This window comes from Eulemur rufifrons, chromosome 6 (genome assembly GCF_041146395.1).
Source record: "Eulemur rufifrons isolate Redbay chromosome 6, OSU_ERuf_1, whole genome shotgun sequence".
In the NCBI taxonomy this organism is placed as follows: Eukaryota; Metazoa; Chordata; class Mammalia; order Primates; family Lemuridae; genus Eulemur; species Eulemur rufifrons.
The window spans coordinates 69794519-69809579 of record NC_090988.1 but is presented as its reverse complement, the minus strand read 5'-3'; the positions used below and the strand labels follow the sequence as shown (position 1 = coordinate 69809579).

Below are 15061 nucleotides of genomic sequence, written 5' to 3'. Positions count from 1 at the left end.
TCTAGCCTGGGCAACAGAAAAAGACCCCATCTCAAAAAAAAAAAAAAAAAAACAAAAAAAAAAGCATACCATATATAAAAAAAGTTTGAAGAATTCAGAACACTCTGTAAGTCACAGGTATTACCATTAAATGCCAATTGTATTACTTCTCACATGTGACAGATAGCATGATGCATGTTGCATATGATATCACATTGTTCTTTATTATTCTAAATAACTTTTTACTACAGGAAGCAAAAGTTTATAAGACTCTATTTAGACTACAAATTCAAGAATTAAGACCATAAGTAGGACTCCTATTGCCATTCTTTCCTCGGACACTACTAATTTAAACTAATACGTCAGAAACTACTTGAGACCTACCCGTTGAAAATGTTAACACACAGGGAAAAAGCCTCGGCCAACCAGATTCATAAAACACTAAAATCCAACTACAGCAGCTTTCAAAACGGAGAGTGCTCTTGCTTGAGTCAGATGAGGTGAAACGAAACAACCTCCTGTGAATTGTATCATACCTGACAAAAGATCTTATTATGTTCTATTGATTGGCTAGGAGTTCCGATAGCTTCTCTATGGAAGTTTCTACAACAATCTCTACAGAGCAGGAGTCCTTAATGCACCCTATCTCTGCTACTACCCTAGGAAGTTAAAATTGAAAGCTTTTTGTGCTTCTTTTTCCACTGAGGGCCTGAATAGGCTTTTCAAGATAGCTGAACAATGTATGTAATATTTTGTTTTAATTTGCAAGCCAGTCTTGTTCATCGTGGCTTTTACAATATCGGTCATTTTCATTCTTCATTCCATTTACTCAGGGTGAAAATAACTTGCCTGAGGCGGTTCATAACTACCTAGTTCTTTGTAGGCTGTGCTGAGACAATGAACCCACCCTCTGAGCGTCTCTGGTACCCAGGTGCATGCTTGGCCACCTCTAAGCTTGTCTATTAGATCTCCCCTGGGAGCAATTCCTAGGAGAGAGCTGGCCATGAACTAAATTTAACCATAAAATAATGGGGTTGACATGATTTTTTGCACACCTGAAAACCACCCCCACCTTCTTCCTGTTGCTACAATCCTATTTGGTTCAGGTAAAGGGCAAAGATCAATTGGTTTCAAGGAAGGCAAACTTCTCCTCCAGCTCTGGGGAATAGACACAACTAGCCCAAACCAGCGACAGGTATCACATTCGCTTTGCCCAAACATTGGTCTAGGGGTATATGTGTGGCAGGGGTATACAACCCAGGTGTGAGAAATAAGACAGGGGAAGTCTTCTGCACGTGGCAATGGTGGGGGTGGGAGTGGGGGTGGGGAGAAAACCTTCTAGGAAGAACTTTCTTTGAGCATAAAAAGACAGAACCTCACACAGAGAAGGTTTTTAACCCCTGCCTTTTCCTCCCTTCCTTGTTTGGGATGCTGGTGTCAAGACACCGTGCCTAGAGCTATGGCAGTCACCATGCAATCACAGGAACATAAGCCCAAGGACCCAAGTTCAAATGCTGATGATGGCAGAATGGAAGGAGAGAAAGGCATCTGCTCTCAATGTCGCTATTCACTCTGGCTGGTCTCAGCGCCTCCCATCCAGATGCCCAGTATATGACCCCTGCTTTAACCCCTGGGCTCTATTCTTCCACACAAGGAGGGCGCCAGTGTTTAGCCATTTCTCATTAGGTGCTGTCCTTCTCTTCATGAACAAGTCCCCTGGAAAGTCTTGTTGTAAACTCTTCATGATAACAGAGAAATAACTGAAGACCAAGCGCATCCCAATTACCCAAGGCAGCACCACAACGCGATCTGGCCCAAGGCCAGGCTCATACACCGAGCTAAGCAGGAGCCTGTCCAAGAAAGTAGTGATTCAGGCCTAAATCACTCAACATAATCAATAAAATAAGGCCTCACTTGGAAAGAGAAAGTTGACATCACAGATAGTTCCTCATGGAGCTGATTCTATGCAATAAAAATGGTGTCAATGAGGATGGAAGCAAAGAGTTTCTAACAGCATTAGCATGAGCAGATTTCTCCCATACTCTGCCAGGTCTCAGTAGACAAGTGTGGCCAGGAATAGTGGCTGTCCTGATTCCACTGGGCAACCAAAAGGTCTGCCAGAGAGGATATCAGGATTCAAATCGTTTTTGAGGTTCCTTCTATCATTTTTATAATCCTTCAGAATCTATCTCCACATATAGGAAAAGGTAAGACAGTAAATTATTTAGACCATTACCTGGCTTGTTGGATTCTTCTGTAGTGAACAGGGAGAAAATTCACATTTTTAATTTTTTAAATTACTTTAATTTCCTGATAGATAATAGCATAAGGTAAGATCTAAAAATAGATATTAATATGTAGCATTGAAATTAATAGTCTCCTTCCCCAAAATTAACAAGTAACTAAGATAACATTAAAGGATAGATTGAAAGATTCATAGCCAAAGGGGCAGCTTCATTTTCCCAAATGGCATGTCCCCCTAACCAAGTTCAGATCTATAAAGCAAGTGAAAAAAAAAAAAAGAGGTAAAAAAGGAGAAGGAAAAAACCATTATTTTAGAATATATTGCTAATGAGAACCAAGGTAGTAATGAAGAAAGTCTTCCAGAAGAAATGAAAAAACGGGATACCTACAACTACTGATCCCAAGTGGTAATTAGGTGCATTCCCTTAATAACTAAAGAGGTCTTTAGTCAAAGCCAAAATGTTAAGCAGAAGTTAACAATACACAGTCCTCCCTCAGTATATACAGGTATCAGTTCCAGGAGACCCAGGCATAGCCCAATCCACACATACTGAAGTCCACTGCAGGCCCTGTGGAAACCTGCCTACAACTTATAGGAAAAGTTGGGCCTCTATATATGTGGGTTTTGCATCATCCCACAAATACTGTATTTTCTTTTTTTAATGTAAAATATTAAAGGGGTACAAATATTTTTGTTACCTGGATACCTTGTATAATGCTTAAGTCATGATGGCTTTTGGTGTGTCCATCACCAGAATTGGGTTCACTGTACCCAACAGGTAAGTTACTATTCCACACCTGCCCTCCTATCCCCTCTTGTTGGTTTCCAATGTCCTTTATATCTCTTTGTGCCCCTATGTACCCATCATTTAGTTCCCATTTATTTGTGAGAACATAGGTGTTTGGTTTTCCATTCCTGAGATACCTCACTTAGGATAATGGTCTCCAGTTCCATAGAAATTGCTGCAAACATTATTTCATTCTTTTTTATGGCTGAGTAGTACTCCATGGTATATACACACCACATTTTCTCTATCCACTCATGAATTGATAGGCACTTAGATTGGTTATTTTCAATCTGTGTTTAGTTGAAAAAAAATCTGAGTATAAGTGGACCCACACAGTTCAAACCCATGTTGTTTAAGGGGCAATTGTAAGACAGAAGAATGGAAAGAACTTTACCATTACTGTCATCAATTAATATTGTTTCTACCTTTGAGAACACCTGACCCATTTGAGAAACAAATGACTTAGAGGAGAGTGACCAGGATTTTGCAGCACTCGTTCAATTCAAGAAAGCTACCTTCCTAATTAACAAATCACCATGGTGCAATGTATTGTCAGTGAAGATGACAGGAATAATAGGCATGACAAGAACTGGGACAAACAGAAAAACAGCTGGACTTCATTTTGCCTTTTAGAGCTTCTGCAGGTTGGTGGAAGGGAGCTGGTGAGCACCTTGGAAATGGATGGGCTCGGACATTACAACACTATACATATAGTCCAGGGTCAGAGCTAATTGATCTCCTCTGGCATGTTAAAATAATAGGGTTGTGCAAGGCTCACCACTAGCAGGCTGGAGTGCTGAGCTTGGAAAGAGAGGTTCACATAAGACAGAGGAGTTGTTCTTTCTAGAGTAGAAATATGGGTCACTGATGCTTGAGGCCACCAACCCACTGTAAGAGCATCAGCCCATGTGTCAAAGTTATGAATCTATCTCATAACTGTGACTTTCAGTAGAGATTGGGAATTGGCAATTCATGAATCAGTCATTAATAAGCCCAACTGGACAAAAAAGAAAAAAAGACTCTGACCAGAGCAAGTGAAGGAGATGGCAGCTGGATATAAGCTAATGGCAAAGTGTCACTGGAAAAGAGAATCCACCACATAACATCTAATTGAACATGGAGATGACAGTCTCCTCAAATAAGAAAACAGAATATGATGCATTTACAGTTGGTTGTTCCAGTGATTGCTATGAATGTTAACAATAGAACATGAGATCTGATACACCCCTGCTGCTCCTATTTCTTTACTGTTTCATAACTAGCTTCAAAGTTCTTGCTTTCTCATGCTACTAAGCAGCCTGGATAAACCAGGAGAATAGAGTACCCCCGCTAGTTGACATGATTTCTTGTAGGACCCTGTATTACCAGAGCCAAGTAATGGCTTTCACTCTTTACCCACATCTATCAGGAACACATTTCTCAGCCATTTTCTCAAAAAACGACTTCATTAAACAGCTTCCTTACCTTCACAGTAGGCGGAGTCTCCCTGCACAGAGATGTAACCACTCTTGCACTCACAAGTAGCTCTTGTATTCCAGTTTTTGCACTCTGAATTTTCACCACACTTAGGGCCTTCTGCACAAAAGTTATGACCTAGAAGAAGGAAATAAAATTTTATATCAGAAAAGGAGGAACAAAAAGACCTCAAAATAATAAAGCATGAAACATTTTTTATTATATGTCACTCTACAGAAAAATAGCCTTTAGCAATATGCAATATGCAAGGATGAGCAGGGTAGGAGGTGGGAGGAAAAAGAATAGGAAACTTGGTGTCATGCTCAAGAGTTGTTTTTACCCCACACTCAAATTTGCTAAGGTTGTTCCTGTGAGAAGGCTTTTATCCATGCTGATCCTGAATCTTCTCCTTACTACCTTCTTACATGACTACACTTTTTATAATTGTTTTATTGGAGAATTCATAATATATAGAAAAGAGCATATAAAATAAAATAGATATAACCAGATTATAAGAACTCTTGATTATACCTTCCCAATGAAATCCCCCTCCCAGCCACTAAAGATAAATGTCCCGAATGTTGAGTTAATCACTATTGCATATTATATACGTTTACTATATATTTGTGCTAATTCCTAAACAATGTATCATTTATTTTTGCCCATTTTGAACTTTGCATAAATGAAATCATACTTTACATATCTTCTATGGTGTGCTTTTTTTCTACTCATCCATATTAATGCCTGTAGCTATAGTTCATTCGTCAATGTTGTATAATATTCCACAGCATGAATATTTCACACTTTATTCCGTATATAGCCATACCTCATTTTATTGTTATTTGCTTTATTGTGGTTCACAGAAAACACACTTTTTGCAAATTGAAGTTTTGTAATACTTGCATTGGGTAAGTACATCAGCACCATTTTTCCAACAGCATGCGGTCACTTCATGTCCCTGTGTCACACTTTAGTAATTCTTGCAATATTTCAAACTTTTTCATTATCATTATGTCTGTTGTGGTGATCTGTGCTCCCTGATCTTTCATGTCACCATTCTAATTTTTTGAGGGTGCCACACACTATACCCATATAAGACAGCAAACTTAATCAATAAGCGTATGAGTGTTCTGACTGCTCCACCAACCAGCCATTTCCCTGTCTCTCTCCCTCTCCTCAGGCCTCCCTATTCCCTGAGACATGACAATATTGAAATGAGGCCAATTAATAACCCTACAATTGCCTCTAACTGTTCAAGTGAAAGGAAGAGTCACACATCTCTCACTTTAAATCAAAAGCTCGAAATGATTAAGCTTAGAGAGGAAGGCATGTTGAAATCCAAGATAGGCTGAAAGCTAGGCCTCTTACACCAAACAGCCAAGCTATAACCAAGAAGAAAAATTTCTTGAAGGATTAAGAGTGATACTACAGTGAACACATGAATGATAAGAGAGCAAAACAGCTTTATTGCTGATATGGAGAAAGTTTTAGTGTTTGAATGGAAGATCAAACCAGACAAAACATTCCCTGAAGCCAAAAACTAACCCAGAGCAAGGCCCTAATGCATTTCAATTCTATGAAGGCTGAGAGAGGTTAGGAAGCTGCAGAAGAAAAGTTGGAAGCTAGCAGAAGTTGGTTCATTAGGTTTAAGGAAAAAAAGCTATCTCCATAACATAAAAGTGCAAGGAGAAATAGAAAGTTCTGATGGAGAAGCCACAACAAGTTATCTAAAATATGTAGCTAAGATCATTGATGACAGTGGCTACAATAAACAGATTTCCAATGTAGACAAAACAGCCTTCTGTTGGAAAAAGATGCATCTAGGACTTTCATAGCTAGAGGCCAGTCAATACCTGGCCTCAAATCTTCAAAGGACAGGCTGACTCTCTTGTGAGGAGCTAATGAATGCAGCTAGTGACTTTAAGTTGAAGCCAGTGCTCATTTACCATTCTGAAAATCCTAGAGCCCTTAAGAATTATGCAAAGTCTATACTGCGTGCACTCCAGAAATAGATCAACAAAACCTGGATGACAGCACATCTGTTTAAGTATGGTTTACTGAATATTTTAAGCCCATTGTTGAAACCAACTGCTCAGAAAAAAAGATTCTTTTCAAAATGTTACTGCTCACTGACAATGCACCTGGTCACCCAAGAGCTCTGATGGAGAGGTACAAGGAGATTATTGTTGTTTCCATGCCTGCTAACACAACATATGTTCCACAGCCCTTGGATTAAGGAGTAATTTTGACTTTCAAGTCTTATTATTTAAGAAATATATTTCGCAAAGCTATAGCTGCCATAGATAGTGGCTCTGATGGATCTGGGCAAAGTAAATTAAAAACCTTCTGGAAATGATTTACCATTCTAGATGCATTTAAAAAATTGTGATTCATGGGAGGAGGTCAAAATATCAACATTAGCAGAAGTCTGGAAGAAGTTGATTCCAACTCTCACAGATGATGTGGAGGGGTGCAAGACTTCAATGGAGGAAGTAACTGCAGATGTGGTGAAAACAGCAGAACTAGAATTAGAAGTGGAGCCTGAAAGATATGACTGAATTGCTATAATCTTGTGATAAAATAGGAGTGAATGAGGAGTTACTTCTTACAGATGACAAAAGGAAGTGGTTTCTTGAGATGGAATCTAATCCTGGTGAAGATGCTGTGAACATACTTGAAATTACAACAAAGGCTTTAAAATATTATATAAACTTAGTTGATAAAACAGCAACAGGGTTTAAGAGAATTGACTATTTTTGAAAGAAGTCAAAATGTTATCAAACAGCATCAAATGCTTGAGTATAATCTTTCGTGAAAAAGAGAGTCAATTGATACAGCTAACTCCATAGTTGTCTTACTTTAAGAAATTGCCACAGCCACCCCAGCGTAACAACCACCACCCTGATCAGTCAGCAGCCAGCAATATTGAGGCAAGATTCTCCACCAGCAAAAAGATTGTGACTTGCTCAGGTGATTGTTAGCATTTTTAGCAAAAAAAGTATTTTTAATTAAAATAGTTATTTTTTTAGACACAATGCCATTGAGCACTTAATAAACTACAGGATAGCAGCAATGTAACTTTTATGTGCACTGGGAAATCAAAAAATTTGCATGACTCACCTTATTGCAATATTTACTTTGTTGCCGTGGTCTGGAACAAAACCTGCTAGAAACACTCTTAAATATGTTTCCTGAGGAGTATTTTTTTAGCCACTACATTTAACATTTTCTTTGCTCAACATTTTGAAAGTATTATTCATTGTTTTCTGGCTGCCATTATTGCTGCTGAGAAGTCAGTTATTAATCTAATAGTCATTTCTTTGTATGTGGCAATCCCTTCTCTGCCTTTAAGATCTTTTTTGTTTTTTGGTTAGTTGGTTTTGTTTTGTATTTTTGAGTTTTACTCTAAGGCTGCAGTCCCAACCCCCAGACCATGGACCAGTGCCAGTCCCTGGCCTGTTAGGAACCAGGCCACACAGCAGGAGGTGAGCAGTGGGTGAGCGAGTAAAGCTTCATCTGTATTTAAAGCCGCTCCCCATCACTCACGTCACCACCTGAACTCTGCGCCTCTTGTCAGATCAGCTGCGGCATTAGATTCTCATAGGAGTGTGAACCTTACTGTGAACTGGTAGCGCGAGGGATCCGGGTTGCGTGCTCCTCATGAGAATCTAATGCCTGATGACCCGAGGTGGAGCTGAGGCAGTGATTCCCCACCTCCCTGTAGGCCCCTGGTCTGTGGAAAAATTGTCTTCCATGAAACCAATCCTCAGTGCCAAAAAGGTTGGGGGACATTACTCTAAGGTATCTAGGTGTGAATTTATTTTTATTTAGAATTTTCTGGGATTCCTGAATCAGAAGATTCATAAAATTTTTCATCATTTTGGAAAATTCTTAGGTATTGACTTGTTAGACATTCTCTCTTCACCATTTTATTTTCTCTTTCTGAATTCTAATTAGGTAAATGTTCTTTCTTCTTAAGCTCTCCTCCGTGTTACTTAGACTTGCTTTCATATCTGCCATTTCCATTTCTTTATATGAATTCTTTGTAACCCCCAGATGTATATTTCAGTTTATTAATTCTCCCTTGAGCTGTGTCATATTCTCATTAAGTCACCCCTACCATTTTTAACGTCACTTATTATATTTTATATTTTCATTTTCTAGAATTCTATTTGATTCTTTTTTAATCTGCTTGGTCAAATTTTATAGTCTCTTATTCTTTCATTTTTTAATTTTTTTATAAAAATTTCTTTAAACATATTACATATGCATATTTCATACTGATAATTCTACTATCTTCAGTCTTCGTGTATCTGATTTTGTAGTCTGTTATGTTCAGTGTCATGAACCACGGCTTATTTTCTTGGGTTTTGAGTGATTCTTTGATTTGTGAGCTCATATTTTTTGAAATTTAATCTGTGAGAGTTATTTGAGGTTTTGGTTTTAAAGCTGTATTTTTTTCAGAGAGGATTTGTGTTTGCTTTTGTCAGGTGCCTGAGGGAACTATCAACCCAAGATCACTTTAAACTACATTTTTATCTTGGTTCATGAGAATTGAGCCACATAGGTAGAATAAATTCTAGCCCTGAGCTTTCAGGAACACAAACTTTTCTCCTCTAGACCTCCATCCAGAGTCAGGACTGACAAGAAAGTCTCATTTCAGAGAGTGAATTTCTCCTAGTCCACACACTGAGGGATTCACCCTTCAGGGTTCTTGATTTATGCATTTCACACGAGCCCCAGGCTGTCTCCTGTCTGCTCACACAGTGTCCTCTAGCAGCCAGAATCTAAACCACCAGAGACCAGAAACTGCACTCAGGGAAAACGCCAACTCGAGTGTACTTGCTTATCTCGATGGAATCATCCCTTTCCAATATCTCTGGTCTCTGACTTCTTTATTTTGTGTTCTTACTCTCTACCAAATATTCAAAAGTTATTATATATTATACAGCATTTTTAGGTGAACTAGGATGAATAGGTTGTATTCATCACAAAAGTTGTGATATATGATATCACATATGATAAAGCATATGAAGGTGCTTTATCATCTTTAAATTAGTATATTTTAATGAATAATTATTATGCTATATCACATATTGCGGTCTTATAGAAAACAGTGGGCCTAGAAGTCAGGAGATCTAATTAATCATTCAGGATCTGCAGCTAAAATAATAGCATAAATCACTTTGCCTATCTAAGTATGTATACTAGGAATGGATGAAATCAGTGATTTTCAGACCGTGTTCCTCCGAGCCCTAGGCACACATGGGTTGTTATGTAGAGTTCAAGTCCCCTGCCCCTGATTCAAGTAGAATAGTTATGCTTTCATATTTTTGACACACAGATGTGAATGACAGTTTCTGGCTTAAAAATATGTAAATCACTGTACTAAATAAACTCCCAATTTAATTCCTTTCAGTGCTGACATTCTATTAATAGAACTAGTTTTCTTTGAAATAATTTTAAATCAACAATATTCAGGCTATACTTATTCTAAAAGGTGATAATTGTTATTGAATAAAAATAACAAAATCCATACACCTATAATATGCCTGGCATTATACTAGATGTTTTAAATAGGGATAATATTATATGCCTTATTAATATGCTGTTGAGAAAGTTAGGCTAATCCATGTAAAGCACATGAAACAGTTCCAAATACACACTGAGAGGTCAATAAATACTGGCCACTACGATGATGATGATGATGATGATGATGATGATGATTTTGATGATGATATTGTTAACGATAATGACTACAGTTCAGAATAACTTAATAATGCTGTTATCCTCAACTTCAAGATAGAAAAGAGAAACCCAAACTCACCAACACCTAGCTAATAAGTGGAGATGCCAGAGCTCCCCTCAATGAGGTCTGCCTAATGCTTATGCCCACGAATTCTCACTCTGTCATATATCCTCACACACAGCAGTAAGTGAAAGATGTAGTACTCACTGGAACATTAGAAACAGATGCATAGTCCTAGGTGAGCGTGGTATTCCATCCAGCCTCACTACTTGGACCTGTTAGCTGGCAATTGCCTCAATCAAGATCAGAGCAAGAGTGTAACTTGCTGGAAATCTGAAACCTCTGACAGTTGAGAAGACTTCTATAAGAGCTTGAAAGATTTTTGGTAATCATCAGTAGGAAAAGTACTTGATGTTTTGCTACCAAAGAGGTAATTTTAGGCATGACAGCTCTCTTAGCCAAAGGAAGTACCTGAACTTCACTTCCCATGTCATAATTGATCAATGATTAAATTGTCATATTTTCCTTCATTACGAAGCTTGACTCAATGTCATGTGTACATCCTTTATCACAAGTATTCTTTGTCTATGTTTCTGTTCTCTTAACTGTCCTTCTGTTACACATTCATTTGACAGCGTGGAACAAAGCTCCTCAAACACCGTGGATTTCCAATGCCTATCTCTTTCAAGCATGTGCCATCTCAAATCACAATGCAGGGAGTTGGGTAAATTTTATTTCAGGGACAATGAAGGTCCCCTGGGACAAACCGACCTTAATGTCAAATCCACTTTGATTGTGCCTGACGATTATGCCAAAAACGTGTCTGTTTAAAATTAAGGTAGGCGTCCAAACAATATTTCCTCAGTGTCCATTTACCTTTCTGCACAAGTGAGTGAGTAATCATTCATTTAGTACTTACGGGGCACATACTCTGTGGGCTGCTGTACCATGCAAGCATCTGGGGACAATGCAAATGTGTTTACATTCTCTATCCACAGGGAAATTACAAACTCTAAGGAGAGATGAGCCACATATGGAGTCAATACAAGGCAATCTGTGTCAAGGGAGACGTGAGCATGATAATTGTCACAGTGTCTCAGAGAGGGAGAAATTACTTCTAGATAATGAAAAACCATGACAGGTAGAAACTTGAAAAGGGGCAGGACACAGATTCTAGCAATAAAAATGGGACACCAACCCTTGAAGGAGAAGAGTAAGTTTGGAGAACCTTAAGTCATCTGACACAGGTGTAATAACAGTAATAACTATTATTGAACACATACTATGTTCTAGGCACTTAGCTAAGTGTTTTACATGCACTATCCCATTTAATTCTGTAACAATTCTATGAAACTGAATTATTTTCCTCATTTTACAGATGTGGCAATTGCAGCTCAGAGAAGTCAGTGCACTTGTGGAAGGTACACAGAGCCATAACCCAGGTCTGACTGAAGCCAGGGTTCTTAATCAATGATTATTCCACTGTCCTCATAAGAGCAACAAATTTCTAAGCTTTCTATGGTACAAAGGATAAAGAGGGTATCCTTTTTGCACGTGTATATTCAAACAGAGCAAAATTTATCTTTCTTCTCATTCTCAAAATACATTTATTTTCTGCCAGGTAATTCCAAATCTTCTCAACAAAAACAGCCTAACTTTCAACACTCCAGCTTCTTTAAGTCAGGGTCTATGTCTGATTCATTTCTCTTAACCAGAAACTTCCCATGCAGGGAGAGTTGTATAGATGCATGGCTTATAGATGGATGGATGGACAAATGAACAGGAAGCAGTATGGATGGGGAAATTAAAGAGTAAATTAAGAGGTGAATGAGTCTATAGTGGCATGTGATATCCCCTCTTAATCAACTGGAGGACAAATTTGACTCCCTTACTAGTCCCCATATTTCTTTCACTAAACATTTTATTGAGGTATAATTTACATAAAACTCGCCTATTGTAAGTATAAACTTTCAAGATTCTTAGTAAATTTACGCAGTTGTGCAGCTGTCACCACAATCCAGCTTTAGAACACTTATCTCACCCAACCTGGCCATGATCATTCTTAAAACCCCACCTCAGCATTTGAGTTGGCTGCCAAGTCATAAATCCTCAATTAATTCTCCACATTTCAGAATTCATCTAAAGGCTTTATCTTTCTTATCTTACGTGTCTGAATAGCATGACATTTAAGATACACATCTTCCCTTCCCAGACATTTGTCTTCAGTGGCTACCCACCCTCTCTCTCTCAAGTCCTACAGCTAGACTCTGGTGCATTTTGTTCTTCAGCTGGTTATCAACACAGCCTGATGCAGGAGACTCCTGAAAGTCACCCTCTTTCCTAAATATCAATTTCTTTCTTTCTCTTTTTTTTGAATTAGAAACTATAACCAGATTATAGAACACAGACAGACAGACACACACACACAGACACACACACACACACAAAACAAACTGCCCAACAGTCAAGTTTTTTTACTTGGTTATTTTTAATAAGTGACTCTAGAATCTTTGAAATTATTCTGTAATTAGAAGCACACAGTGCCATCTTTTAACTAGCACTGACCCAAATACAAAGAAGAGCATAATTATAAAAAGGTGCTATTTATTGACGTCTTCCAACATGCCAGGCATAGTGGTAAACATATTATATACACTATTTCATTAAACCCTCATAAAAACCCTGAAGATTACTATTATTTCCACTTTACAAATTAGGAAAATGTGGCTGAGACTTTTCTCCAAGGTAACACAGCCAGTAAGTGACAGAGTCATTATTTGACTCTAAAATTCTTGTTAGGACCACTAAGAAAATAATTATTCTCAGATTTAAATACCTGGGGGCATAAACATCCACTAACGATGATTCTCTTGACAGTGTTTGTGGATTGAAACCCTTCCACTTCCTGTAAAATTTTAAAAATTGGTCCATTTAGGACCAGTAATTACATCTGGGCCAACGCTTGTTCCAGATCATTTCTGGCCTCTGGTTAAGAACATCTACCTTTTTCTAGAAGCAATAATGAGGACTCACAGTCCCCTCTAAGAGCACAGGAAATAACACTGTCTGGCATGTCCCACCTTACATACGACATGTCATTACAGCCAACAGGCCACTGACATTCCATTCCGATGTCCTTGCAGGCATCATATAGCTCATTCTGCTAGCACTGAACTCTCCATCTTACCTCCCAAAATTCCACACTCCCTAGGCTGTCCACATCCATCTGTGGCACCTTTCTCCACCCAAACCAGAAAACTAGGAGTCATCTTTGTCTTGGCTCATCAAATACCAGCCCTCCTCAAGTTCTGTCAATTTTGTTTCATAAATACCTCTTGAATCTTTCTCTTCCTCTTCCATCCCACAGCAATAATAAGAAAAACCCATCCAGTTAATAATAACACAGTGTATACTGGAAAATAGCTAAGAGAGTAGATCTCAAATTTTCCACCACAAAAAAAAAAAAAAATCAGTGTATGAAGTGGTGATGCATAAGTTAACTGAATTGATTTAATCATTTCACAATGTATCCATACATCAAAACATCACACTATAGTCTATAAATACAATTTTATGTGTCAGTTATACTTTAATAAAGTTGGGTAAAAATTTTTAAAGGAATACATCAATACATGAGTGGATTAATAAAATGTGGTATATGTATACCATGGAGTTCTACTCAGCCACAAAAAACAATGGTGATCTAGCACCTCTTGTATTATCCTGGATAGAGCTGAAGCCCATTCTACTAAGTGAAGTATCAGAAGCATGGAAAAACAAGCACCACATGTACTCACCATCAAATTGTTACTAACTGATCAACACTTAAGTACACATATAGTAGTAACATTCATCGGGTGTTGGGCAGGTGGGCAGGGAAGGAGGGGATGGATACATTCACACCTAATGGGTATGGTGCACACCATCTGGGGGATGGACATGCTTGAAGCTCTGACTGAGGTAGGGCGAAGGCAATATATGCAACCTAAACATTTTTAGCCCTGTAATATGCTGAAATAAAAAAAAATAAAAAAGAATACATATATACACACACACAAACACACACATATACACATATAAATCTATTCAGAGAAGGCTTCCTTGTCCTCCAAGTCTAAATTAAGCCCCATTATTCTCTCACATACCATCTTAATCTTTTTATTCATAGCAGTTATCACAACTACTTATTTTGAGCTTATCTCTGTGTTTATTTGGTGAATGTTTGTCTACCCATTAGAAGCTCACTTCTACAAGGGAAAGGACCGGGAAAGTCTATTCACATTGTACCTAAGATAATATCCAGCACATTACAGGCATTCAATAATCATTGAGTTAATGAATAAATCCTCAGAGTCCTTCAAAATTAGAATTAAAAGAGTGTTTTAAAAATTAATAAACTGAGTCTCAAAGAGGTTAACTACTTTCCCAGCAGTTACACAGCTAGTAAGTGATGAATGAAATAGATATTAAAAATTCAAATAGGATTCCCAATCTCTCCCTACCACCTAACATGACTGCCCAGCCATGATTTTAATCATCAAGGGAAATTCAAGGAATGCTGACCCTGGCCTGAGAAGACCACCAGCCATTAGCATCGCCTCGTCCTGCAGTCCCCATCCCCTGGGCCATGGACTGGTACCAGCCCATAGCCTGTTAGAAATGAGGCTGCAGAGCAGGAGATGAGTGACGAGCCAGCAAAGCTTCATCTGTATTTACAGCCACTCCCCATCATTAGCATCACCACATAAGTTCCACCTCAAGTCAGATCAGCATGGCATTAGATTCTCATAGGAGCACAAACCCTACTGTAAACTGTACACATGAAGGATCTAGGTTGTGCACTCCT

At 38.3% G+C, this 15061-nt stretch overlaps 1 protein-coding gene across 3 annotated transcripts in view; it reads right to left on the bottom strand.

The window, feature by feature from the left end:
* Nucleotides 1-15061, bottom strand: part of NELL1 (neural EGFL like 1) — a 720354-nt gene that overhangs the window by 504574 nt on the left and 200719 nt on the right. For all 3 annotated transcript variants that reach the window (XM_069469705.1, XM_069469706.1, XM_069469704.1), the window contains one exon: nucleotides 4476-4604. In XM_069469705.1, coding sequence (XP_069325806.1) covers nucleotides 4476-4604 — 129 coding nt within the window. The remainder of the gene's footprint in view (nucleotides 1-4475; nucleotides 4605-15061) is intronic.